The 26554-nt window shown below is 44.2% G+C and overlaps 1 protein-coding gene across 1 annotated transcript; it reads left to right on the top strand.

Annotated features, from left to right (window-relative positions):
* The first annotated feature begins 6760 nt into the window (after positions 1 to 6760).
* Positions 6761 to 26510, top strand: SPERT (spermatid associated). The gene is given in 4 exon segments (XM_006884555.1): positions 6761 to 6835; positions 7468 to 7493; positions 7495 to 7546; positions 25290 to 26510. Coding segments are annotated over 4 exon segments (1374 nt in total).
* The last annotated feature ends 44 nt before the right edge of the window (positions 26511 to 26554 follow it).

Here is a 26554-nt window from a genome sequence, read left to right as displayed (position 1 = left end):
CCCACGTCTCCTGCACTGAAGGTGAAAATTCTGCCCAAGAACCACTACTGCCCACCATGTACTAAAGAGCAAAATATTGCCCATCCAGTACCATATCTATAATCAGGTTTGGGTGTTTTTACTGATTGGTTTGCAAAAGTAGATCATGAGCCCTGTCTTCCTAGAGGAGTCTGGGAGCTTCTGTGAGACTTGTTTATTATCAAAGCAACACTTGAGCGTTCACTGTCAGATGGGTGGTAGGTATGTGTGAAGCAAACGGGCTGGGTTGTGAGCCTGGAGCTCTCTCCTGGGCCAGGAGAATCCCACCGTTGAACTATCACACTGCCTCTCACACACACAGATTTAGAGATACTCGAGTTCAAGTTCAGATGTTATGAAAACCAGTCCTGCATGTGGCCCCTTTTCTAACTTACCCAAGGGGAAGTTTATAGCTGATTGGCTTGGCAGCTTGGAATGCCAACTGTGCTACTTTTCAGAGTCTTTTACCTCTGCTTGCTATAAGCTGCCATCCAGACCAGTGCCCCTGTGAACAGATCTGAATTGTACCCTTTTCTGTGCCATCCTCAGGATCTTGGCAGTGCTTGAGCTCATTGTTACAGTCGCTGTATCACTCTTGTTGAGGGTCTTCCTGCTGTTATGTGCCATTGAGTCAATTACCACTCATAGTGATCCTATGAACCATGGACCTGACCTGTCCTGTGCCATCCTCACCATTTGTGACACACTTGAGTCCATTGCTCCATTCAATGTGTTAATCCATCTTGTTGAAGGTCTTCCTTTCTTGCCCCACCCAACCCCCACTCCAGAATAATCTACCCTCTGACCTACATAACAAAAATAATAGCTGTCCCCAGTTGCCAAACAATTAGAAGATGACAGGCATCATGACTATGCTTGCCTCCCATCCCCTTCCCCAAAGGAAAGGCAGGAAAGGTCCAAGCACAGCCCCATGCCTGCCTGTGACTTTCGGACCAGGAACTACCGCTTCTGTGGCTCTCAGAGCAGGGCAGTGGATGCTACATTCATTCAATTTTTTCTGTGTGATTCATTTATTAGACAATCCCAGAGAAGGATGCCCTTTCCTTTGTCTCTGCTCTACCTGTCAGTCTAGATTAGAAACCCACAAGGCGTGTCTACCTCAGCGTCGCCCACCAGCGGACGCTCACGCAATGTGGATGATTGATGGTAGAGTTACCCAAGTGGTAATATACATTTGCCCGCGGACTGAGGATGATCTGTGTGCTCGATTACCGAGGCTCCTATCTGATAGAGGAGGAGAGGATCCAGTGAATGAGTCTGGAGAAGAAAGTGCCTTCATGGTCAGCTCTCTATGCTCGTTCTTACAGAAGCAAAAAGCAAATGAATCAAACAAACAAGCCCCTATACAAACCGCAATGTTACTCTTTTATATTAATGTTCAGGGAGCCCTCATGGCTTACTGGTAAGGAGTTGAGCTGCAAACTCAAAGGCATGAGGTTTGAATCTAGCAGCTCCTCTGCGGGGGAGAGCTGGACAATCTCCTCCCAGACAATCTACAGCCTCTGAAAACCCACTGGAGAATCAGCTATGAGTCTGTTCCAAGTTGATGGTACAAAAACAACATATTAATGTTCATAGTTGTCCCAATTTTAGCTCTAACCCTGACTAACCCTGACTCTAACTCCCTAACCTTACTCCCGAATCAATATACACCCAGTCATGCTGTTCACTGTAGTAATATCAAGGCTAGCAATTTATCCCATCTTATATTCAGGCTGACCTCACTAATTTGAGCCTGATCTACAGAAGCGCAGACCATCTCCTATAGAGAGTCTCATTAACACCACAGTCCAAGGATTTCTATAACTTCTGTTTCCAGCCTACCTACTTGGCATAATGTAATTTATTTCTACCTTGGCAGAGACTAACTACATTCTATTTGTTCCCCCAAAAGGAGAATCTGAGCTAGTCTCAGGCTTTAAAAAACTACACAGTGTGTCAGGGAGCTCTAGTGGTTCAGTCAGTAACAAGTTACGCTACCAACTCAAAGGTGAGCTGTTCAAATAAACTAGCTGCTCCAAAGGAAAAAGATGGGAAACCTCCTCCTGTGTAATTTATGGCTTCTAAAAACTTTCTAGGGAGCTCTGGTGGCCTAGTGACAAGACGCTGCACTGCAACTAATAAATAGTTGTTGGAATTGACAGAAAACCTCATAAGCAGTTCCTTACTTCACTTCTGCCTTGCATGCAGACTTGCGAGCTGTAAAACAACCCAGTGGTAGATGGAATTTGGTCCAGGACTTAAGAATAATAAATGACATAGCTGAGCCTCTACATCTTGTGGTTCCTAACCTTTATACTATAATAGACAAAGTGCTAGTCAATAAGCCTTTTATTTTAAGAACTACCTTCCCTCTGTAACTTGATTTGTGCCACTGTTAGAACCTCTACTTGGAATATTATTGCTTTTAATTTTTGACTCATGTACTTTTAACTTGTTAGTTAAACTTGTGTCTTCTAGGCTGCAACAGTTCCATGATGAATCTTCAAGGATATGAACATGTACGGCTAAGAACAATTGATAACAGTGCATCTAAATTCCAAAACCAATCTCCACAATAGTCTATGTGTTTCCTATTGCCAAAGGGGCCCTTTAGAATAGTGAGAGAAGATCTTCACCCTGAAACCTACAGTGTCTCTTTTCAGCAGGCAGTAGCTAAGAGAATATGCCGTCCCCTTTTCCTTATGAATCAGGGTGAAATCTCTCTCAGGGTGGAGTGATAGGGAATGGCAAAAGACACACTGACAAAGGAGATTAATCAGAACTGGTTTTGACAAGCACTGTGGCAATAGGACAATTAAAACAGACTTTCGGGGGGGGGAAGAGGAACAAACTGGGGGGAGGGTAGAGAAAATAGTGCAACAATGAATGAATGGAAACCCCAAATCTCTGTGTAAATGTTCATTAAAATTTAATTAAAAAAAGAGACTAAGGTGCACCTGATCGGAGCCATAGTCTTTTCAATTCCTTGCTATTTATTTGAAAATTGGGTAGTGAGTAAGGATGATCTAGAAGAAGAATAAACGTCTGTGATTTGTTGTGTTAAAGAAAAGTACCAAATATCCCGTGGAGTGCCAAGAGTGAACAAATCTGTCTTGGAGAAAGAACAATCAGGGTGCTTCTTGGAGGCAAAGCTGATGAAGCTTCATCTCACATACTGCGAGCAGTCCTTTGGAGGACATGATGCTGGGAAAGGTCAGTAAAAGAGAGGAAGCACTCCCAGGAAGATGGATTAACACAGTGACTTCAGCTTCGGACTCTACTGTGTCAGAGATGAGGATGACACAGTAGAGGGCAGAATTCAGAACCACTGATCCTAGTGTGTCTAAGTTTTAGTCTGCTCAATGGCACAGAATTACAACAACTTTATCATTACAAAAGATATTTTTAAAGCAATGACTTTAAAACAAGATTTTCTTGTAGTTGCTCTTGTTATGTACTGTGGAATGGGCACTGACTCATAGGTGACCCTCTAGTGGGTTTTCAGAGGAAATAAATCACTGTCTATCTCTCTCCTGTGGAGAAGGTGATAGGTTTGAACTGTCACTAAGCCACCAGAGTTCCTCTCTTATAGTTGTTTTTAGATGTTGTCAATGGAGTATGACTCATAACGGTCCTACAGAGCCATCCTCACTATCTCTGACATACTTGACCCTTTGTTGCAGTTACCATGTCAATCTATCTCTATGGGGGTCTTCCTTTCTTTCACTGACCCTCTCCCTTACAAGCATGCTATATTTTTCCAAGGAATAGCCTCTCCTAGCAACATGCCCAAAGTATGAGAGATGAAGCTTTGCCATTCTTTTCTCCAAAGAGCACTCTGACTATGCCTTCTCCAAGACATAGCTGTTTGTTCTTTTGGCAGTTCATGGGATATTCAATACTCTTCTCTAACACCACAGTTTTAAGGAATCAATTCATTTTTCAGCTCTCAGCAGCACAGCAAGTGATTTAAAAGACTATGGCCCAAATCAGGCACACCTTAGTCTTCACACTGACATCATTGCTCCTCAGTTCTTTGGAAAGGGTAATAGATTTGTCCAATGCAATATGTCTCCTGACTGCTGGTACCAAGAATGTTGATTGTGGGTCCAAGTAAGATGAAACCATTGACCGTTTCCTCTTTTCTCCATCTATCATGATGTTGCCCACTGGCCTATTTGTAAGGATCTTTGTCTTGATGTTAAGATGCAATCCATATTGAAAACTGTAGTCTTTGATCTTCTGCAACAAGCTCTTCAGGCCTTTTGTTCATAGGGTCGATATGAGTTGTGCTCAACCTGAAGGCAATCAACAGCAACAACAACACATGCTATTAATTATATTGTTTTATAATTACCATATTCTACTGGATTACCTTTCTTGGAAATGGGAAAAAATATTGTTATCTGTGAGTCAAATGTCCTCCAAATTTCCTTGCATGGACTGATGAGCATGTCCAGGATTGCATCTGTTAGTTGAAAAATGTCAATCGATATCCCATCTATTCCTGAGACCTTATTTTTTTTTTAACAAAATTTTTATTTTATACTGGTTTACTTACAAAGTTCATATGCATTGTTTTTCACACTGGATCTTTCACATTTCCTTTACCCACCCCTTCATCTACCCATTATATTGTGTGACCCTATAATTATCCCCACCTGCCCCACCTATCCTCACCCCTCTACCCCCACCTTTCCCACCTTGGATCCCCATACATGTTTTACTAGATATCTTTCTATTTCTACAGTGTTTGTCTTTTTGAGACAGAGTTAGTTCACTTAATCTCCAGTCTCCCAAGTTAGGTAGTAATCTTCAAAATAATTGTTCCTCTCTTCTGTGTAGTATTCCATCACGTGAATGTACCGTAATTTCTCTATCCATTCAATTGTGGTTTGACATTTGGACTGTTTCCATGTTCTTGCGATGGTGAAAAATGCTGCTGTGAACATTGGGGGGTGGTATTATTATTATTATTATTATCCAGTGTCTTCAGTGCAGCTTGAACATCTTCCTTTGTTACCATTGACTCTTTTATTTTTTTCTCTTTTCACTAGTTTATTTATAAAATTCTAATATAAATTCTTTCCATTTCCCTCAACCCCCACCTAACAAATTGTACAACCCAATGATTAATTCCCTCTTCCCCCTATACATCCACATCCCTCTGTTTCGAGCCTCTTGTTACCATTGACTCTTGCTCATAGAGTGGTTCCTGAAATTTTTCAGTGTCGGCCAGTTCTTTTTGGTACAGTGACTCTGTGTACTCCTTCCGTCTTCTTTTAATGCTTCTTGGATCATTCATGATTTTGTCCGTGGCATCTTTCTGTATTGATGCTTGAGGCTTGAATTTGTTACTGCACATCATAACAAACAAATCCTGTAATTCCAAGATTAGCATCATGGCTTTCTAGCAGTACCACTAAGTGTACCATCTGTCCAGGCTCCTCAACCAAAGGAAGCATGGTGGTGAGGGCACCAAAACAATGATTAGTTATTGATGACCTACTAGTTGTCTGCTCCTTTTTCTCTATCATCTCTCTAATTAGGTAATCTTCCCCCTCCCACCCCCCGGAGAAGAGGAAGCTGAGCTGCTGAGAATGTGGGTGACTTGCCCACAGTACGTGCCGTTGTTAGGTGCTGTCTAGTCAGGTGGGTCCCACTCATATCAAACCAGCTCACAACAAAGGAGACCGCCCCATCCTCACAATATCTCCTCTACCTGAGCCCCCTTTGCAGTTACTGCATCAGAACATATTGTCGAGGGTCTTTGTCTCTTTCGCTGATGCTGTCTTTTCTGAGCATGGTGTTTTTCTTCAAGGACGGATCCCTCCTGACAACAAGCATGTGGTAGCTATTTACTGGACCCTGACCACTGGTCTATTGATGCCTCTTCTTTGAGTGGTTTCATTTACTCTTACTTTGGATTCAGCAAAAGAAGTTCTTTGCACTTGGTAGTGGATTCGATGGTAACTCCTCTCTTCCTTTCCCTCTCCTCTTCCAAGAAAAAGATAAGCTCTCTTGGAGCCGTGAATACACTGTCACCTTACATGAAAAAAAAAAGTATTTGCAATGAATTTGAGTTTTCAAGATCATTCATTATGGCCAGTTGTAAACCCAGAAAGTGTCTTATCCCTTACTTACTCATTGTTATTTAGTTGAAACTGACTCACGGTTGACCTTCCATCAAGTTTCCAGGATATAATCACACCGGGTGGGTGAGAAAGATTATCCTCCATTATTACTCAAAGCAACTGGTAGATAAGAACCTCCCACTACTTCCAACTTAGGGAGAGGGAAGCATAACTCCCTAACAACCAGGCAGCCAGAGCCCTAGAAGAAAACACTGTGTTATGTGAATACCACAGCAGAGACTAGACACATCTGTTAGACCGGAAGAAGCAGACTGGATTAGGAAAAAAATTCATCTGTATGGTATCTATAGGGACATAGTTCAGTTTGGGTTCCTTCCTTCTCAAGTGACCCCATCCCAAGTAGAAGAGCCTACATCTGAAGAGATAGACAGAGGTTGGGGTTTGGTGGGTAGGTGGGTGTCTCAGTGTAGCCTGACAGTGGGGACCTGAATGGCAACTGGGATGACCAAACAGGGGCTAGTGTTTGTGTAACACTGACCTGGCTAGGAGTGTGGACACAGCCAGGGGCAAGCATGATGCTTCATTTCCTCCTGCGATGCTCAGCAAGAAACCATGAACCCTGAAAAACACCATATTGTTTTGTGATGTCACCTCTGGAATGTTCTGAGTGTTTGGATGATCAACTTCTGCAACAGACCTATTCCTGGCACCTCACGTTGGTATGGCTTCTTTAATTGAGATTGAAATATTAAATGTAGACAAGGCTGTAGATATGGTTCTCTCTGCTCCAAAGACTTCCGGAGGGTTTTTACCTTAGCTAAAACACTAGTTTTCATTTCTAATCATTTACCAGATAACATCCATATCAGAGTTTAGTGGTGTTCACGATGGTCCAGTCATTTGTTGTTGTGTACCATGGAGTCAGAACCAAATCTGCTGGGTTTTCAGAGGCAGTTAATCGAATGGGAGGAGATTGTCCATCCTTCTCTATAGAGAAGCTGGTGAATTTGAATATGCTGTCTACAGGGACAGAGTTCAGTTTGGGTTCTTTCCTTCTCAAGTACCTTCAGGATTGCAGTGTAGCTTCTTACCACTAGGTCATCAGAGCTTCCTTGACAGCCCAGAGAGGAATTTGGAAAAAAAAGTCAAAGTCATTGCCATGGAATTAGAACTGACTCATAGCTTGACCCTCTAGTGGGTTTTCAGAAGCTGTCTCATGGGAGGAGATTGCCCATCTTACTCCCGAGGAGCCATTGGTAGGGAATAAAGAAGCAGGAAGTTCCGTTTTTTTAGGTGTGTGGTTGAGGTCCAAAGGTTGGGAAGCAGAAATCTTGTTTTCTCTTTTCTACAGAACTCCTGGCCAAATGATACAAGAAACAGATACCAGATCTGAAAACCTAGACATTCCAATCAATGTTTTTCTACTTCAGGTAGGGATTGTTACAGAAGGGTGTAACCTATCGTGTGAGCCAGACTAACCCTCTTCTTTTCAAACTCTAGCATGAAGTTACAAAAAGAGTGGAGAAGGCAAGGCTAATCCTAGCTCCAGGCTTCCGAGCGACCAGCAGTATCCGGAAAGGGTGACCTTGCCACTCTAGGGCTTGGTTTTCTTTTCTGTCATGAACAGGCTGTGCTGTATCATTTGGTAAGATTTTCCCCATTTCAACATTTCCAATTTCGATGATACTCTGAAATGACTTTGGATTGCTGGGGCAGGATTGGAAGAAGATTCATCAAAACCATTTAATATGTAGATGACACAACTTCACTTGTTAAAAGTAAAGAGGACTTGAAGATTCGTCAACAACCTGTGGTATACAGATAGCACAGCTTTGCTTGCAGAAGGTGAAGAAGCTTGAAACATTTACTGCAGAAGGTCAAAGTCTATAATCTTCAGTATAGATTACACCTCAACACCAAGAAAACAGAAATCCTCACAATTCGACCAAGAGACAACAATCCTGATAAATGGAGAAAAGAATGTAGTTGCCAAAGATTTAATTTTTGTTTGGTTCTACAACCAATATCTGTGGAAGCAGTAGTTGAGAAATCAAAACATGCATTTCGTTGGACAAATCTGCTTCCAAGAATCTCTTTTAAGGGCTACAATGCAAGGATGTCAATTTAAAGACTAAGGTTTATCTGATGCAAGCAATGGTATTTTCAATTACTTCATTCATTTGTGGAAGTTGGAAAATAAATAAGAAAATAAAAAATAATTGATGCTTTTAAATTGTGGTGTTATAAAGAAAATTGAGTATGACCTGCCAAAAGAACAAACAAATCTGTCTTGGAGGAAGTGTGGACAGAGAGCTTCTTAGAAGCAAGAATGGTAAAACTTCATATCACATACATTGCACATGTGATAACATATCTGGAAGGACCAGTCTGTGGAGAAGCCCTTGGAAAATCATGCTTGGAAAAGTAGAGGTGAGTGAAAGAAAGGGAAACTCTCAAGAAGAAGAATTGTCCCCAAAGCAATGGGGTTTAGCACAGTAGGGATTGTGTGGACGACACAGGATCAGACAGAGTTTTGCTTTATTGTACATGGTGTGCTAACTTGATGGCATCTGACTACAACAACAACACCACTTAGAACTATCTAGGCAGAATTTAGCTTGGGCACCTTCCTTCTTGAGTGATATATCTCCAAAGTAGAAGATACCAGGTCTGGAGAGAGGGAAGTGGTCTTGGAGTCAAACACTTAGAAACAAATTCATGAGAAGACTCATGAGTACAAGATTGTTTGGAAATGTCAAGGAAATTATGTCCAACTATGTATCAATGAAGGGATACTGGTGGTGCAGTGGTTAGGTGCTAAGTCGCTAATAGTAAAGCCAGTTGCAGAAATTCACTGGCAACTCCTTGGAAGAAAAGACCTGGTGAGGTGCTCCCTAACAGACTTCTTGTTGTGTATCGTCAAATCAGAAACAGCCCCTGGCTGACCCTCCAGTGGGTTTGCCGAGGCAGATTGCCCATCTTTCTCTCACAGAGCAGCTGGTAGATTTGAACCGTGTGCCTGTGGGGTTGCAGTGCAGCTTCTTACCACTCGACCACCAGACCTAGAAAACCTTATAGAGCAGTTCTACTAAGTCCTAGGGGGTGACTCTGAATTGGAATCTATCCTATGGTGCACACAAACAACACATTGCAGAAACCCAGGTAGGTAAAAAAAGATGAACAGATGCTACCTGTAAGACTGGAGATTCAAGTCTACTCACAGACACTTTGCCAGAAAGACCTGGTTGTCAGATTCCAAAAATAAAACAAAACCAAAAAATCAACCGTTGAAAATACTATTCAGCCCAGTTCTGACACACCGTTTCTGTGAATTGGAATAAACCCATTGGCAACTCGTTTTTATGTACCAGCAATAAAGGGCTTAAGGGATACAGGCATAACTTTTGAGGGATTTGGGTATAGGTCAACGAATTAAGAGAAGTCCTGGCCTGTTCAGAATGTCTGGCTAGATTCCTCTGACTGCTATGTCACAAAGGGGTGGCCTTGCTTCTTCAGAGTCACCTAAGGCCACCACCTGAGGACAATGGCTGGGCAGTCAGAGGGGCTGAAATGTAGGGTGGAGGAGTCAAACGCTGAGGTAACTGTCTCTAAGCTCAGTCCAGGTGTGTAGAAGAGGAGGCTCTGCAACAGTGGACAGCCAATACTGTTTTATTTCCCTGAAGTTCTCTCTTAAGAATTTTCAGAACTACATGACTAGAAAACAAAGCTCTAGTTTTCTTTGAGGTTGAGTCTGCCTCTTGGTGGCCTCGTGTGTGTCAGAGAACAACTGCGCTCTTTCAGGGCTGAAGCTTAAGGGGTAGATTGCCAGGCTTTTCTTCCAAGATATCAGCGGGTGGACTTGAACTGCCAATCTTTTGGTGGGAAGCAGGGCTTCTTAAATGACAGTCACATTCTGGGCTACCCCCTCTTTGTAGTAACAAGAAGTCCAAGCTCATTGCCAGATTCTAATTCACAAGACCTCATCAAGTGTCAAGAGTAGAAATGAGGTTTCTGTGTTCCCTGGAGTTTTAATAGTTGCCACTACTTTCTTCGGCAGCACCGTGGGTGGTGAGTTCCCGCTGTCAACCTCTAGTTAGTAGCTGAATGCAGATGATTCTTAGTCTGTTGTTTTCATAGGTGGAAGGTAATGTTAACAATCTAGGCAAGTGTACTCAACAGGAGGGAAAATATAGAACAAGAGAGCATCTAGACACTTGTTTTTATATTATTTTCAGAAAGCTCAGAGGAAACCCTGGTGGCATGGTGGTTAAGCACTTAACTGCCAACCCAAATCATTCACAGTTTAAACCCAGTAGCTCCTCCAGGGAGAACGATTTTGCAGTTTGTTTCTGAAAAGATTTATAGCTTTGAAAACACAATGGTACATTCTGTCCAGTCTATAAAGAGTTGAGCATCAGCAATAGAGTTTTAGAAACTTTTTTGTTCATAGTGGTAGTAGAATGATGGGTTTTTTTGTTGTTGAAAAAATGTTATTGGTTAATATACAATCATTTATATACATCATGTTTTGCACGTGTACTTTTGGATTTATACAATAATTTATACATGTAATGTTTTATACAGTGAATTACCATCGCTCTATGACTTTCTAATTAGCTGTCATTTCCCTATTCATTTCCACTCATGAAGCGTAGTCAGAATATAAGGTGAATGTTAGATAGAATGACTAACAAAAGATTTCTATGTAGAAGCTCTGAGAAACCTGAGTTCAATCTATTTCCACAGTTTTGGTCATTTTCCTTCCAGTGGGGCTGAGCTGTTCCTTTGGTTTCCTTCTCACTTTATATCAATTGATTTTTGTGCTGGCAAGACACAGGCTGAGGAATCCAACATGGTTGGAAATGGACTTTGCTCACAGGCCTTGGTTACAATTTTGGTGACCTCGAGGGTGAAGTTGGAAGCAGGAGTGGCGTCCACTTCCTAAACAACATGCCTCTGGAAACACTATGAACCTTGATAAATGCCTATAGTTGTAGAGGGGGCTTCTGGCCTTTTGTTCATAGGGTCACTATGAGTTGTGCTCGACTTGAAGGCAATCAACAACACCAACACCACAACAGAAGATAATGCGTTGTACTGGCGATCCAAAGGCGTGCAGTTTGAATCCATCAGTTGCTCTGAAGGAGGGAGCTGGGAAGTCTCCTCTGGTACCATTTACAGCCTCTGACAACCCACTGGAGGGTCAGCAATGAGTCAGTTCTGACTCAACAGCGATGACTTGACTTGAGTCTCAGCCTCACGATGTCTCTCCAGCTCCCAGATGCCAGCCAGCAGCGGTGGAGGAGAGAAAGCGTGGGGAGTGGTTAAGAAGCTTCAGCTTGTTCAGGGCTGCTCATTGTCTTCACTGCATGAGCTACGGTATGACTGGGTCTAGGGACACACAGGAGGAGAAGATGCCTGCTGTCTGGTGCATCTGCCCTAGATGGACACCTGACAGCGGTGCACATGTCGTACGCCAGCCTCAGACACCTGTGCAGATGCTCTAGGTGGGAACTGTGACGGAGAGTTTGGGCATAAATAGAGATAAATAGCACCTTCCTACATAAGGGCTTTGGCTTAGTGGTAAGGAGTGTGCTGCCAACCCAAAGGCACATGGTTCGAATCCACAAGCTGCTCTGCAGAAGAAAGGTGAGCCATCTCCTCCCAAGCGATTAACTGCCTCTGAAAACCTGCTGAAGGGAGAGCTATGAATTGGCTTGGATTCAAGATACACAACACTGCTATGCTAGCTAACTTAAGCAAACCCAACCTCCCTAAGTCACTTTTGACTCTCAGCAACCCATATGCTACATGCTAGAATCACTTCTTGGGGTGTTCTTGGCTGTGGTTAGTGGTTTCCCCAGGGGAAAGACCTGGTGATCTGCTCTCATAAAGATTACAGCCCATGGAGTAATTCTGCACTGATCTACAGGGTTACTCAGAGTAAAAAAAAATGACTGGATGGCACGCATCAACTTACTTCCAATTGGTGCATCATGCATGATTTGATGGCAACAGGTTGCCAGACTTCTCTTCCATGGCACTACCCTTTAGATTTAGCAAAATAGCACAGTTTCAACCACACAGGGACGTAGATGTGCTGGCTAGACATCCCAGAGCAATCTGAGCTTGTGCTCCAGAAAATAAAGTAGTGCAGGGTTTAGGGGAAAGCATCACCTGGTAGTGGGAATGCTACAGACCCTGCACTACGATCCTACAGGCAGGTGGTTCCGATCCACCATCTGCTCCTCAGAAGGATGGGCTGTCTTGTCCTGTGGGATATACTGTCTCTGAAAACTCACTGGAGAGTCAGCTATGGGGTGATTCCAACTTGACAGCAAATGAGCAACCACCACCTGGTGGGCCTCGGGAGAAGGAAGTGCTAGTCAAGTCATGTCCCTGCTCTGGGACCACACATATGAGGTTGAGATTTTATAGCTATGTAAAAACCCACATGCAAGTCAGATCAGACTTAAAGCTGATCCTTCAACAGCTTTTCACAGGCTGTAAATTGCATGGAAGGTTTGTCTTTCTCTTGAGGACTTGGTGGATTCAAACCTCTGGCGAGGCATTACCTTTGGGCTAGCAGCACGCCTCCCTATGAATTATCCACCAGAGCTTGCTTGTTTAGCTATTACTCTCATTGCTGGCGGACCAAAACCAACTTATAGCTGGCCTGCCAGGGGATTCTCAGAGGCTGTCAATGGCAAGGGAGACTGTCTGTCTTCATCCTTTGGAGCCAGTGGTAGACTCAACTCATCCACCTCTAGGATGGCAGTGCAACTCCCTACCGATTAGGGCCCCAGAGCTCCACTTTTATAGCTATGAGAACGGGAAATCCCAGTTACCCGATGGTAACAGCAGAGCTGGAGTGGCTGGCTGGAGGCAGCTTAGCATGTATGTTTTTTGCTGTGCTGTGAGGATCAAGACCAGGTCACATCTCAGAGCCATGGTCCACGTCTAGTCGACAGTGTCTCTCTGCCCCACATCTTAGCTTTCCATTCCTTAGCTCTCCAATTCTAGAAGGCAAATGCAGCTGCAGTTCCTCTGACTTTGCAGCTCCCAGTCAGGCTAAGGGTCTAAGCTGCCTGTTAAGAACATCACACATCCCTGAGACTCACTATTCATAATCACACTCAGGTCTTCCCAAGGCTTCTGGATTTTCAGTTTTTCTTTCTCACATTGAGCATTTGTGTTGCTGAGCTGCTTTCTTCACTTCGTTCACTTGTAAGACGTCACTTATTTCTTGCCCAGGCTGGGCGACCTCCTGGTTCCTTTTGTCCACAGTGACCCTGTTCTCACAGGCCTTGTGTACACAGCCTCAGCGAACAGAATCTGTGGATTTCATGAAGGCAGCACTTACACCTAGATTTTTGAGGCAGCGTCTACATGAATCAGACAGGTTGCCAGGCCCTGCCAGTGCACGTTCACCCGGGGAGTTGCCTTTTTCTCACGTTCTCCTCTGTTGGGCTCTTGCTTTTTGAAAGCTATGGAATCTCACTGACTGTACTCTATCTGTGAATGTTTAAATAACTGCAGAAGATTATTTCAGCAGATTCTGTGTTAAATATTTACCCAACCTGTAAGTGATATCTTTTCTCATTTTTGCTAATATTGTAATTTTATTAAAACCAATCACATTTACCTTGACATTATCCTTTGCTTGTTAGAGTGTATTAAAACAAACATTGATCTGATCATAGTTACTTGGGAGTTGAGTTAATGTGAAATATGGCAACCTGAGTCCAGCTTGAACACTTGGCTGTACTTGTCTATTTGGTTGTTCCAATTTTGGTATATGTGCTGACGAAGGGAGTGCCCCCAAGTGGTTGTAACTGAGACTAAGAACTACCTTCTACCACCCACTTGGCATTTCCTTTACAGATGTGGCTTTTCCTTCCAGGATCCTACTACACTCTCTCTACATCATGTCTTAAAAACATCCCAGGTGGTTGAATGTTCTCTGGTGGTGGTGTCATCAGCTACCATCCACACGGCTTCTTACTCACTTATTGTTGTTGTCATGTGCCATCAAGATGACTATGACCCATTGTAATCCCATGAACCTTGCTCTAAACCTTGCCTTATGCTTAGCCAGTCTCACTGTAACTCCTAGTCACTGTGTCAATCCATCTCAGCCAGAATCTTTCTCTCCTGTGCTGACCCTCTACCCTTCCAAGCATGGTATCCCTCTCCAAGGACTGGTCCTTCCTGGCAGCATGTCCAAGGTATAAGAGTCAGAGCTTCAAAACCCTTGCCTCCAAGGAGCAACCTGGTTTCACCCTCTCCAGGATGGATCTGTTTGTTCTTTTGGCAGGCCATGGTATGTTCAGGACTCTTAACTAGGCATTATGTGCATGACAACAATCTGGAACAGGAGGTGCATTGCAAAATGAACTTGGGGAGGGCAAAAAATACTCTTCTCTAGCACTAAACTCAAAGGCATTGATTCTTCTTTTGTCATCCTTAGTCATTGTCCAGCCCTCTGATGTATTGCAAGTAATTGCAAAGAGCATGGCCTGGATTAGGTGCACCTTAGTCTCCATACTGACACTGTTGCTCTTAGGCAGCCAGGAGAGGTCTGTAACAACAGATTTTTCCAATGCAAATCATCTTTTGATCTCCTGGCTGCTGGTACCGAGAGTGTTGATTGTGGAGGTGAGTAAGCGGAAATTGTGAACAATCTCAATCTCTTCTCCATCTATTGTGATGCTGTCAGTTGGCACAGTGGTGAGAATCTCTGTTTTCTTGATGTTGAGCTGAAATCCATATTGAAGACTACAGGCCTAGACCTGCTTCAGCAAATGCTTTAGGCTCTCTCTGACTCATGGTGAGCCTTCAGTGTGTGATGATCCCATGTACATCTGATCAGAACGCTGTCCAGTCCTGCGTCAGCCCCATGATAGGTTAGGATCGTACCCTTCGCTGTTTTTCTGAAGTAGGTCACTAGGCCTTTCTTACTCATCTGTCTTGGTTTGGAAGATGCCCTGAAATCTGTTCCGCATCATAGTAAGCACAGCTTCTCGTTGAGTGGTAACTGCACATGAGGTGCACTGACTGGAAATCAAATCCAGGTTTCCTACAGAGAAGATGAGAATTCAACCACTGAGCTGTTAGAGCTACCGTCCTCAGTCATCTTGGCAAAGTAGATATTTAAAAACTTGGTCAGTGGGACTAGACTCTCCTAGGGGCAACTAAGCGCATAACCGGGCAATGGAAGCCACAATCATCCAGGGATGAGGAGGAGAATTCAGCATTTGTCAGCTAAAGCCTGTATAGTTTCTTCACAAAGTATGCAGGGGGAGGTCACCAACCCCAGAAAACTATTCTCCGAAAGTTCCTACTTAGAGGCATCTGGTCCTTAAAACCCTTTAGCACCAGAAGCAACATTCCTCTTATCACTTCCCCTTTGCTCTGGACACACATCATTAAGTTGACCTCTTTTACATACTATCTACCTAGAAACCAGTGGTCTGATGGACACACTGCTATTGTGGCTGTGAGCATGACCTGCCCAGGATACTCAAAAGGAGTATCGGAAAGGAAATGCAGAAAAGGGGGGGGGGGAGAACATACCAAATGCAAAGGAAGGATTCTACCCAGATGTGGGACTTTGTGTCGATATGTTTTCATCCAGAGCCCTGCTGGATTCCAGTACTAATGCGCCACTTTGTCATAACAAGAGCACATTACCTTTAGAGGGCGGAGTAGCTTGGTCATCTTTCTGTGTTCCTCCGCGGAATGTTCTTAGGAGCCATATAAATCCAGTTGCCACTGAGCTGACTCATGTGCCAAAGAGATAGTACAGCCCACAGAGGAACTGGCTTTGAACTTGGATAAGGAAGCTTTGTCTCCCATCCAAATACTAACTGGGGCTCAACTCAACCCTGCTTAGTTTCCAAGACCAGATGAGATTGGACAGAAGTTCAGCATCTTGCATTTTCTTAAGCTAGATACCAACAGGGTCGCTATGAGTCGCAGGCGACTCGACGGCACATAACAACAACAACAACAGATACCAACAAAATAAAAGATGTGCAACACTGGGCAAAAAACTGTCAAGGACTTCTCCAGAGTTTAAAGAATAAGGTGTGTCTGCTCCAAGACATGGTGTTAAAAGATGTATTTATTCATGGTTACACATTTTCCTCCTTTGCTCTCTCTATCCCCTCCCCCGATCCACGTTGCAATGCACCTCTTGTTTCATTACATATAATGCCTAATCATATGTTGGTTTTAGACCGTTCTCCTCATCTGTTCCAGTGTAGTGCTCATTATCTATCCACTCTTCCCCTGTTTTCTTCCCACCTCCCCCTCAAGACACGGTATTTTTCAATTGCTTCCTCTGTTCTGAAAGTTGAATGAATAAGAATGACCGAAGGAAGAATTGTCTCTTTATAATTTACCAAAACAAGTGAAAAAAGGTTTATTAAGGTAATGCAAAGGAGGCTGGTGAATGATAGAGGTAGGCTATGCAAAAGAGTTAGAGAAGGAAAGAACAAAGGGGGTGGAAACAGCCCAAGAAGTTAGGTGTGGACCCAAACCTTTTGTCATGCGGGTAGCAGAAAAAAGCCAGAATTGCCTTGGAATTTTCGTGTTGGCAAGACTGCTGAATAGAACAAACAGATCTACTTTGAAGGAAGTGTAGCCAGGGTGCTCCTGAGAGGCAGTTCTGGTGAAATAGCACATACCACCACCACAACCATCACCAAGCTGGATGCATGCATTTTAGAAAACTCAGAAATAATTCAGAAATTGGGGTAGTACTTTAGGTCAGTAATATTGAAACTCTGACAGTAAAATTGACCATCTATTTGTTCTTCATGGCACTTTCATGTTCTCCCAGTGTGACACAGGTAGAAGGCAGACAGTTTGTGAAGTCTAAGTTTAGAGGCATCATTCAGAGATCTGTACAATCATCTAACATGGCTTGGAATCATGTAATCAGAAATCTGGGATTCTGCCCTCATTGGATTGGAGTCTTCCAGTGGTGTTAAGATTGATGAGTTTGATTACTAAATAAAAGGCTGAAAGTTCTGTTTCACTCAGAGACACGTTGGAAGAAAGGCCTGCTGGTCTTCTGAAAAAATCAGTCCTTGAAAGCCTTCTGCAGCACAGTCCTACCCCAACACACATGGGGCACCATGAGCTGGAATTGCTAAGGTGTCCTTATTTGATTATAAGTGTTGAGAGATGATGAATGAGACACCAAGCATGCTTTAGTGTAGGAAGGCTATTCCTATAGTCTTGATGGATGAGCTTCAGGTTTTGTGGATGTCATATGGGAAAATACCACTGCTTTAGCTTTTGCATAATGCCACAACAGCTCTGCACTGAGACAGATTCAACATTTTAAACATTTATTGAAATGAAATATAGCTTTATCAAACATATTGCATACATTAAGACAAATGAAATTTTTGTAGACTCCACCTGGTAGAATAGGAATAATTTCATCCAGTTGAGTCTCAGATGTCCTCCTAACCCTCCTAGTACCTTCTAGGTGATAACTTCATTGGTTAAAACCCTTTAAACTGTACTTGAAGTGTGTAGTTCTAGTTCTCAAGGGTCAGAGATATCAAAGAAATAAGATAGGTTACTGTCCTGGGAGAATAATAGATTATTCATGAGGGGAGAGAGAACAGGACATAAGAGAACCATTGACATGGAGGGTTAACAACACAGGCAAAATAAAGTATGTGGGCACCGGGGAAGGCGAACACAAGAAGTATGTGGGCACCGGGGAAGGCTAACACAAGAAGTATGTGGGCACTGGGGAAGGCTAACACAAGAAGTATGTGGGCACTGGGGAAGGCTAACACAAGAAGTATGTGGGCACTGGGGAAGGCTAACACAAGATGTATGTGGGCACTGGGGAAGGCTAACACAAGAAGTATGTGGGCACTGGGGAAGGCTAACATTTACAAGAAGTATGGACTCAGGTCTGCTGCTTTTAGACCATGGTTCTATCCATTTGCCGGCTAGATCATCTGGGACAGAGCTTATTCCATGCCAGTTCTTTTTGCTAAGACATATCAATATGTAAAGCAATTAGCACCTCACCTGGCATGTCTAAGAAAGATAATAAATGATATTTCCTTTTCCTGATTCTAAACCTTCTTCCTGTAAGGAAATGTTAAATAATTTCTGTTCAGAGTATGGAGTAACAATTCTTGCATATGTGTAGCTCTTAATAGGTAAAACAAATGTCACATATTTTATTTTTGACCTTTACAACAAAACTTCTGAAGTAAGTAGGGCAGACGTTAGCAAGATATGGTTGTGTAGGCTATGTGCTCTAATGATCGTTGTGAACGGCATCCCCAAGTATGGCGCAGCAAACAACCTGTACAACAAGCTGAGCTTGCTCTTTGAGTCACATGCAAATAGGCACATGCAAATAGGCTGCATCAATGCATGCAGCCATGCACATAGAACCAGGCCACTCCTTGAGTCTGATGTCGCCCAGTCTTATTCTCTGCACCTTGCTTGCCCAGGAACCTGTTAATCCTTGGCCTACTTAACTACAAAAAGAAGTAACTGATACTATTTTCTGATTCCCCATCCCCCAAATTGATTGGAAGTTCCATGAGGACAAAGTTAGTGAGCCCAAGACACAGTAAATAGCAAATTAACATTACTGGAGTCACTGACATAAATGGAGAGTTAAAATCAGTGAAGGGTTCCTCAGACTGGGAGTGAAATTAGTATAAATTTTCAAAATACCAAAAAGCTCTTTCTTTTAAGGATTAAGTCCAGCTAAACCTGACCAGAATCAGTGAAATGCAACAAGAAAGAATTTGCCTTGGCTTAATGAGTTCAATCATTAATGTGTACCCAAAGTTGTCATATCTGAAAATGCATGTACTGCTTAAATGTTCTTTTGTATCTTTTCTTTCAAAAGTAGAAAGGACACTTCTTATTTTAGTCATACTGAATATTAGCCATTGGATTATAAACTCAGTTACAGTCAAGGTCCCTCTAACTCATGGTGCCCCAGTTGATTAGAGCAGACTGTGACCCGTGGGTTTCCAGTGACCCCTTTTCAGAAGCTGATCATGATGGTCATCAGCCCTTTCTTCAAGGCATCCCTGGTGGAGTCAAACCTCTAACATATTGGTTAGCAACTAAGTGTACTAACTCATTGAAGCACCCAGGTTGTAACCTGACAGTAAAATCATGAATTTTATAAAATAGGTATATTTATAAAATATTCAAGAAAATAAACACATGCCTATTGACAAATATCTATTGTTCTATGAAGCAATATTGAATGATCATTTTGGTCCTGGTTGTTGATAAATGGGAAGAGTACAGGGCTTAGTCATGATGATTTGACTTTCCAGTAAAGCAAATAAAGGAGACCCCCTGGTCTATCAACACTGTGGGCATAAACAGAGAAGGCACAAGGTCTGGTTGGGGACATTTCGCCACTTAGGAATGGAAATAAGATGTCTACTCTTGTTAAAAGAAGGAATTGGCTCACCAAGGTTGGACTACAGTAGTGATAAATTTACAAATGTGGATCTGTTGGACAGGAGGCTATAAAAAAAAAGGCGCTTAGAGATTATATCTTTAGTCTTCATGAATCAGAAACAGAAAGCAAAACCAGAGAATGAGAGGATGTGATCAAGGTCGTATCATGAAGAGTACAAGGGCAGTGGCCCAAATACTCAGCTTGTAAGGTTTTATTTAGTGTCTTTCTGTTGAAGGGATATTTGAAAATTTCCTGGATTGTCAGGGCAGGATGTGGATATAGAATAAAAGCTAGCTGAGTGAGATGATTGACAAGTCTTTTCTGGAAAAAAAAATCAGTGATTCTTTTGAACACTTGGCCTGAACAAGAAGTAAAGCTCTTGGGTTGAATCAAAAGAAAAGTGAAAACATTATGAGACAGTTGGGAAAATTTCAACGTTGACTCAGTATTTGTTGATTTTAAGAAGTTATGGCCAAATTTTACAGAGGTAATAATAGGCTAACTGCTTAGTTGCTAAGTGAAACACTGGCAGTTTGAGCTTCACCCTGTGGCTCTGTGGAAAAAAATGATCTGATTGATCTGCTTCCTTTTATAAAGATTATAGCCTAGAAAATTCAAGTGGCCTAGTGGACAGAGTGTTGCACCGCCAATCCAAAGACAGGCAGTTCGAGTTCATCAGCTATTTTGAGGGAGAAGGATCAGCAGTGTCCTCCTGTGTCATTTACAGCCTCTGAAAATCCACTAGTGAGCCAGCTATGATTTGGTTCTGAACTCTACATCAGGAGAGGAGTACTGATGGCTTGGGGGTTAAGTGCTCGGTTGTCATTGTGAAGGTCTGTGGTTCAAACTTTGTGAAGAGCATGGCAGTCAGCTTCTATAAGGATTACAGCCTTGGGAACATCTGGGGACAATTCTACTCTATTTCATTGGGTCAGTATGAGTCAGAGTTGATTTGATGATAACCAACAAGAAACAATGCAATTATAGCTATGTGAAAGATACACACTCAGAGATAGTTTGGAGAAAATGTCTTGATGTCTATTAATGCAATCCAGTGACTGGCCCATAGTCATGGTGGAGGGTGGATGAAACAAGTTTGATAATTGAGGAAGTTGAGTGGCGAGCGCATGAAAATCTGTAAGACTATATTTGTTCTTTTTTTATATCTGTTTGAAATTTTCCACAATGAAAGAACAAGGAAAAAAAAATCTTGATCTCCAAAGTATGTCCAGTCCTTGATAATGATATGATGATTTTCTATGTGATAAGGTCATAAGACTTACGTCTTAGCGAGTGATCTAATTACTCAACTGCTCTGAGTTTTTTAGTGTCTCCATCTAAGAAACGAGAATAACCTCCTTTGAGTGAGCTGTGAGTACTGAATAAATTCAGAAGTCAAATGTGCAGTTCAGTGCTGAGCACAAAACTAAGGCTCACAATTTGGTTCCTCCCCCTCCTGCCTTCTCTGGATTCGAGGGGGACAGCAGTGGGGTGGTGGTAGAATTCCATGCTCAAGAACTGGGTTCTGTTCCCATGGACAGCCACCGCCCATCTGTCAGTAGGGTCTTGCGTGATGCTATCATGCTGAACAGGGATCTCTCGTGGCCTCATGGTAAGAACCTGTGCTACAGTCCAAGAGGCACGTGGTTCGAATTTACCACTGCAGGAGAAGGATGGGCAATCTCCTCCCATGCGATTTAGTGCCCCTAAAAACCCAATGGGTGGTCAGCTGTGTGTCATTTCCAACTTGATGATACATAACATCATGCTGAACAGATTTCAGAGGAGTTTCCAGACTAAGAGCAAGAGGAAAGACCTGCTGACTTACCTGTGATAATCTGCCAATAAAAAGACCTGCCAGAGATTGCAGAAGTCTGTTCTGCAACCACCAAGGGGATGACTCCGGACCACCTTTCTGTGTGAAAGGAGTCAGGGCTGACTCACTGGAAGCCAAAACCTGCCAGAGCAACATCCTGCCTAGATGGAGCCCACAAGTGGTTCCAGCACAAACGTGGACCTCTTGAGATTCGCTCCTTACTCACTGGGGAATCCTTCCCTGAAACTGGCATCAAGACCAAAAGCTGAGGAGGAAAATGCTTGAACTAGCAGTGCTGGTGTGTGTTCCTTCTGATCACAGACTCAGCCAGCAGAGCCTAGCTGCTTCCTCAGCTGGGAAGTGGCAAAACCATAGAAGCTGAATTCATCTAAAGTAAACAAGGAACTGACTGCAGAATGCTTTCTCATCCTTGCTATCTGGAAGATTAAGCATATCCTTACAAAGCTAATGGTGTGTGCTTATTGCAAAGCTAATGGCTTATAACTGTGACTTATATTTGTTTAACTCTTTGAGTCTTAGAGACTCCTAGTGTACTTATAATCAGATATATTACTTACCTGTACATGTTGTTGCTAGGAGTGGTCGAGTCAAAACCAATTCATAGTTGACTCTCCAGATTTTCAGAGGCTGTAAATGAGTGGAAATTTTCCACCTTTCTCCTGTGGAACAGCTATTGGATTTGAATTGCCCACTTTGTGTTGACCGTGAAACTTTTTAGCACTAAGCCACATGTGATGTAGATAACACATTTATGTTTTTAGCTGTAAAATAGCCTGAGAAATGAGAGATTGATATTTGTGGACGTTCAAGAGTACTTGGATGGAATAGTTCTGGTATATTTTAAAGTAACTATCATGATCTTATTTATACTTAAATTCATCATAGCAACTGCCGTCTTTTTCCCAGGATAGTTTCCATGTGGCCACTACTTTTTCACTGTAGCTTAGTTCTCCCATTCATGAAATCTGCTTCTCTTGATAACAATTCTCATATTTCTTTTTTTAATTTTTATTATTTATGTGTGTGAGTACTTTCAAATCAGATTTGATTGGTACAGGAGAAGCCTGTTCCTCCCTCTCAAGCAGAGCATCTGGTGGATTTGAACCACACACCTGCGGGACTGCAGCGCAGCCTCCTACCACTAGGTCACCAGAGCTCGCCAGTATCTCATATTTCTACAGCACCTGGCAGCTTTAGAAATAGAAATATTTTGTTTTAGTGGCAAAACCATGTTTGCCTTCCTTCCGCTGTTCAATCTTCACATTAGTGCTATGAGTTAAGCAGGGCATGGGTCCTATTCCCTTCACAGGCACACATCATTGATGCTTACTGTTGGAGAGTGACTTTGAGACCAGGGTGTCTTAATTCCCTTGTGGTTGTTACTTGCCTTCAGTTCATTTAGACTCTTGGCAATCCCACATATAGAGTGGAGCTTGGGGTTTTCTAGGCTGTAAACTCTGGGATTCAGATGGCCTCTCCTTTCTTTGGATGTACTTCCAGGTGGGTTCTCATCACAGCTAGTGGTTGTTTTTATGCACTGTTGAGTTGGGACTGACTCATAGCTGCCCTTCCTGTGGGTTGGCAGAGGTTGTAAGTCTTACAGGAGGAGAACCGAGTGCCTTTGAGTTGGCAGTATAACTCCTTACCTACTAGACCACCCGAACTAGTAGCCAAGTCCTCAATTATCTGCACCACCCAGGACCTTTCTCTTTTTCACTACTGAAATATCCAGGTTTCAGAGAGAGTGATAGAGCTCTTCATTTGTCACTGTGGACATTGATGGTAGAAGCAGATGGATGATCCAGAACTGGTGGTTCCAGTCTGCATTTCTCTATTTTATACCCAGGCATTATTATATTTTGTTCATAGCGTCACTATGAGTCATACTTGATCTGATGGTACTTAACAACAATAACAACAACAACTTTCAATTACCCAGTTTAAGACAGGTTTGGAAGCAGGAGTGACATCCACTTCCTAAACCACATGCCTATGGAGACTCTATCAACTTGGAGAAATAACAATAGTTATTAAAAGACTTCAGGTCTTTTGTTCATGGGTTGCTATGAGCCATGATCGACTCGATGGCAATCAACAACAACAGCAACAACATGCACTGAAATGTCCCTTACCTGGACAAGCTGTCCCTTATACCTGACTCAAGAGAGCCATGACATCCACAGCAGAATCATCCGAGGGAGCTATTAGCACAGATTCTGAAGTTACACTCCACATTGAAGGAACCAGAATGCAAATGTGTGCTCAGAAAATGAGCATGCCTCCTCTACCCCATCCCACAACTCTGTCCAGGCGAGTGTGAGAGCCGAAGGCAGGATGGGGGAGTTCGGTGGATAGACCACCTTTCCTATTGGTGTCTCGAAGTTCAACATGGCCACTGTGGTGAATTTGTCACCTACACTCTTGGGCGTTTTCCTGGCTATCCTAATGTGTAAAACCATCAGCAGAAACCCAGAGTTGCATCTTCTGAACCAGGGGGCTTGGTAGTTAAACAACCCAGGTTCCCTCCTTGCCTCGGCCTCCAAGGGGAGACTCTGGAGTCTACAAGTTGATCCACTTCCTGGGACTTCTTGGACTCTATTTCTTCATCTATCACACCACTGGGCAGAGGGTATTTTGGCCCAGCTCTGGTGTTCTAGTGGCAAAAAGCTGCACTGCAATCCCAGGAGCAAGTGGTTTGAATTCATCAGCTACTCTGTGGGAGGAGGATGGGCAATCTTCTCCCATGTGATTAACTCTCTCACAAAACCCAGCAGAGGGTCAGCTTTGGGGTGGTTCCTACTCAACAGAACACCACAAACAACAGTAAGGAGTTATGCTGCCATTCAACAACATCTGATTTGAATCCACCAGAAACTTCCTCCCAAAAAAGAAGAGCAATTGTCTCCCATGTGATTTCCAGCCTCTGAAAATCTATAGGAGGGTCAGTTATGGGTTGGTTCATACCTGACAGCCCAGAACAACAGCAACAACATTTTATGTAGCACTTTCTGGAAGACAGGCTCCACGTTAAACATGCTAAGTGTGTTATCTCATTTAATTCTTAGAGCAAAGCTATTAGTTATGGACCATCATTCCATTCTAGAAATTGGAAAACTGAGACAGAGAAACTTAGCTTCATTTCCCAGGTTTGAAACCTTGGCAAAGCCAAGATAGGCCCTCCAGCGCTTTACTGCTGTGCTAGCCCTTGAGTCCCTGGGTTCATCAATGGTGAATGCCTTGTCTGCTAACCAAGAAATACAGGTTCTAGCTCATGAGGAGATGCCCTGGCAGAAAGGGCAATGATCTACTTCTGGAAACTCAGTCACTGAAGACCCTGTGATTCTACACTGACGCACATGGGGTCACCAGGAGTCAGTGTCAACACAACTGCAAGCGGTTTGGTAAAGGTCTTAAAACTGCTAAGTGATGGTGCTGGAACTCAAATTTTCCACTTGATTGCCTTTAGTGTTTTTGGAAGTGTGCTACCCTCTTCCTTGCTAGTGCAAAGTGCACACTGTTGCCAGGTCAAGAGCAACTGAGTTGCCGTATAACTGACTCACTGAAGTGATCAACCTGTGTCTCAGTAAAACTGTGCTCCACAGGGTTTTCAATGGCTGTGTGAGCTTTCACAAGCAGATCGCCAGGCCTTTCTTCCAAGGTACTTTTGAGTAGATTCCAATCTCCAGTCTTTCAGTTAGCAGCCATTTCCTTACATTTCTTTAAATATACTGCTGTCATTGTTGCCTCTTTTCCAGGGTGCATTTCCCGGTTGGCTTTCTGGAAGTGTCTTGGCCTGGGCCGGCCCTGGGCCAGTCGGTTCCTTCTCTAACGCTAGCTTCCTCTTTCTTCTCTCCCACAGACGGGGTCAACGGAGCCGTTCCTCAGGCTCTACAACCTGAACACCACCCCGAGGTGCGTCCGGCAAGCCAACCTTCCCAGGATCGGCCGTAGGGTGGTCAGCCAACACTCGTACCCGCTGAACCGTTTCTCCTCGGTGCCCCTGGAGGCTATGGAGCGCCCCACGTCCCAGGCCGACCTGGAGCTGGACTACAATCCTCCCCGCGTGCAGCTCAGCGACGAGATGTTCGTCTTCCAGGACGGGCGGTGGGTGAACGAGAACTACCGCCTGCAGTCACCCTATTTCTCGCCCTCCACCTCCTTCCACCACAAGCTGCACCACAAGAGGCTGGCCAAGGAGTGCATGCTCCAGGAGGAGAACAGGTCGCTGCGCGAGGAAAACAAGGCGCTGCGGGAGGAGAACAAGACCCTGCGCAAGGAGAACAGGATACTGCAGGGCTTCTGGGAGGAGCAGACGGCCACGCAGGGCCGCGAGGACAGCAGGACCTCCCCGCTGCTGCTCAAGGAGAACGTGGCCACGGAGGTGGCCAAGAAGGACAACGCAGACCTGCAGGGCCACCGCGGCAGCAAGGAGAGCAGCACCCTGCAGCTGCTCCGGGAGGAGAACCGGGCCCTGCAGCAGCTGCTGGAGCAGAGAAAGGCCTACTGGACCCAGCCCGAGGACAAGGCGGCCACCACCGAGGAGCCCCAGCAGGCCGCCTCCCCGCGTGAGGAGCCCCCCAGCCCCGGCCTGCTGCCCGACCAGGCTGCTGGCCTCGCCTCGCCCTTCGAGGAGCCCAAGGGGCACGTGAGTCCGCAGGACAGTTCCAAGACCCTGCACGCTCTGCGCGAAATGGTCAGCAACCTGGGGGTCGCCCCTGGCGAAGAGGAGGGCAAGGGCGCCCCGGGCCTGCAGGACGGCGGCCAGTTCCTGCAGCTGCTGCGTGAGATGAACCAGGCGCTGCAGGCCCTGCGCGAGGAGAACCGGAGCCTGCAGGCGCTGCGCGAGGAGAACCGGCTGCTACAGGAGGAGAACCGCGCGCTGCACGCCCTGCGCGTGGAGCACCGCGCCTTCCAGGAGGAGAACAAGGCCCTGTGGGAGAACAACAAGCTCAAGCTGCAGCAGAAGCTGGTCATCGACACGGTCACCGAGGTCACCGCGCGCATGGAGATGCTCATTGAGGAGCTGTACGCCTTCATGCCGCCCAAGAACAGGGAGCCCAAGAAGCCCAGCAGGGTCTGAAGCCCTTTGGGGGGCGCAGAGGCGATGAGTCTGGGACACGCGCC

The sequence above is a fragment of the Elephantulus edwardii genome, unplaced genomic scaffold (genome assembly GCF_000299155.1).
Source record: "Elephantulus edwardii isolate Elephantulus edwardi_28Jun2011 unplaced genomic scaffold, EleEdw1.0 scaffold00036, whole genome shotgun sequence".
Lineage (NCBI taxonomy): Eukaryota > Metazoa > Chordata > Mammalia > Macroscelidea > Macroscelididae > Elephantulus > Elephantulus edwardii.
This window is presented reverse-complemented; position numbering and strand designations above follow the sequence as displayed.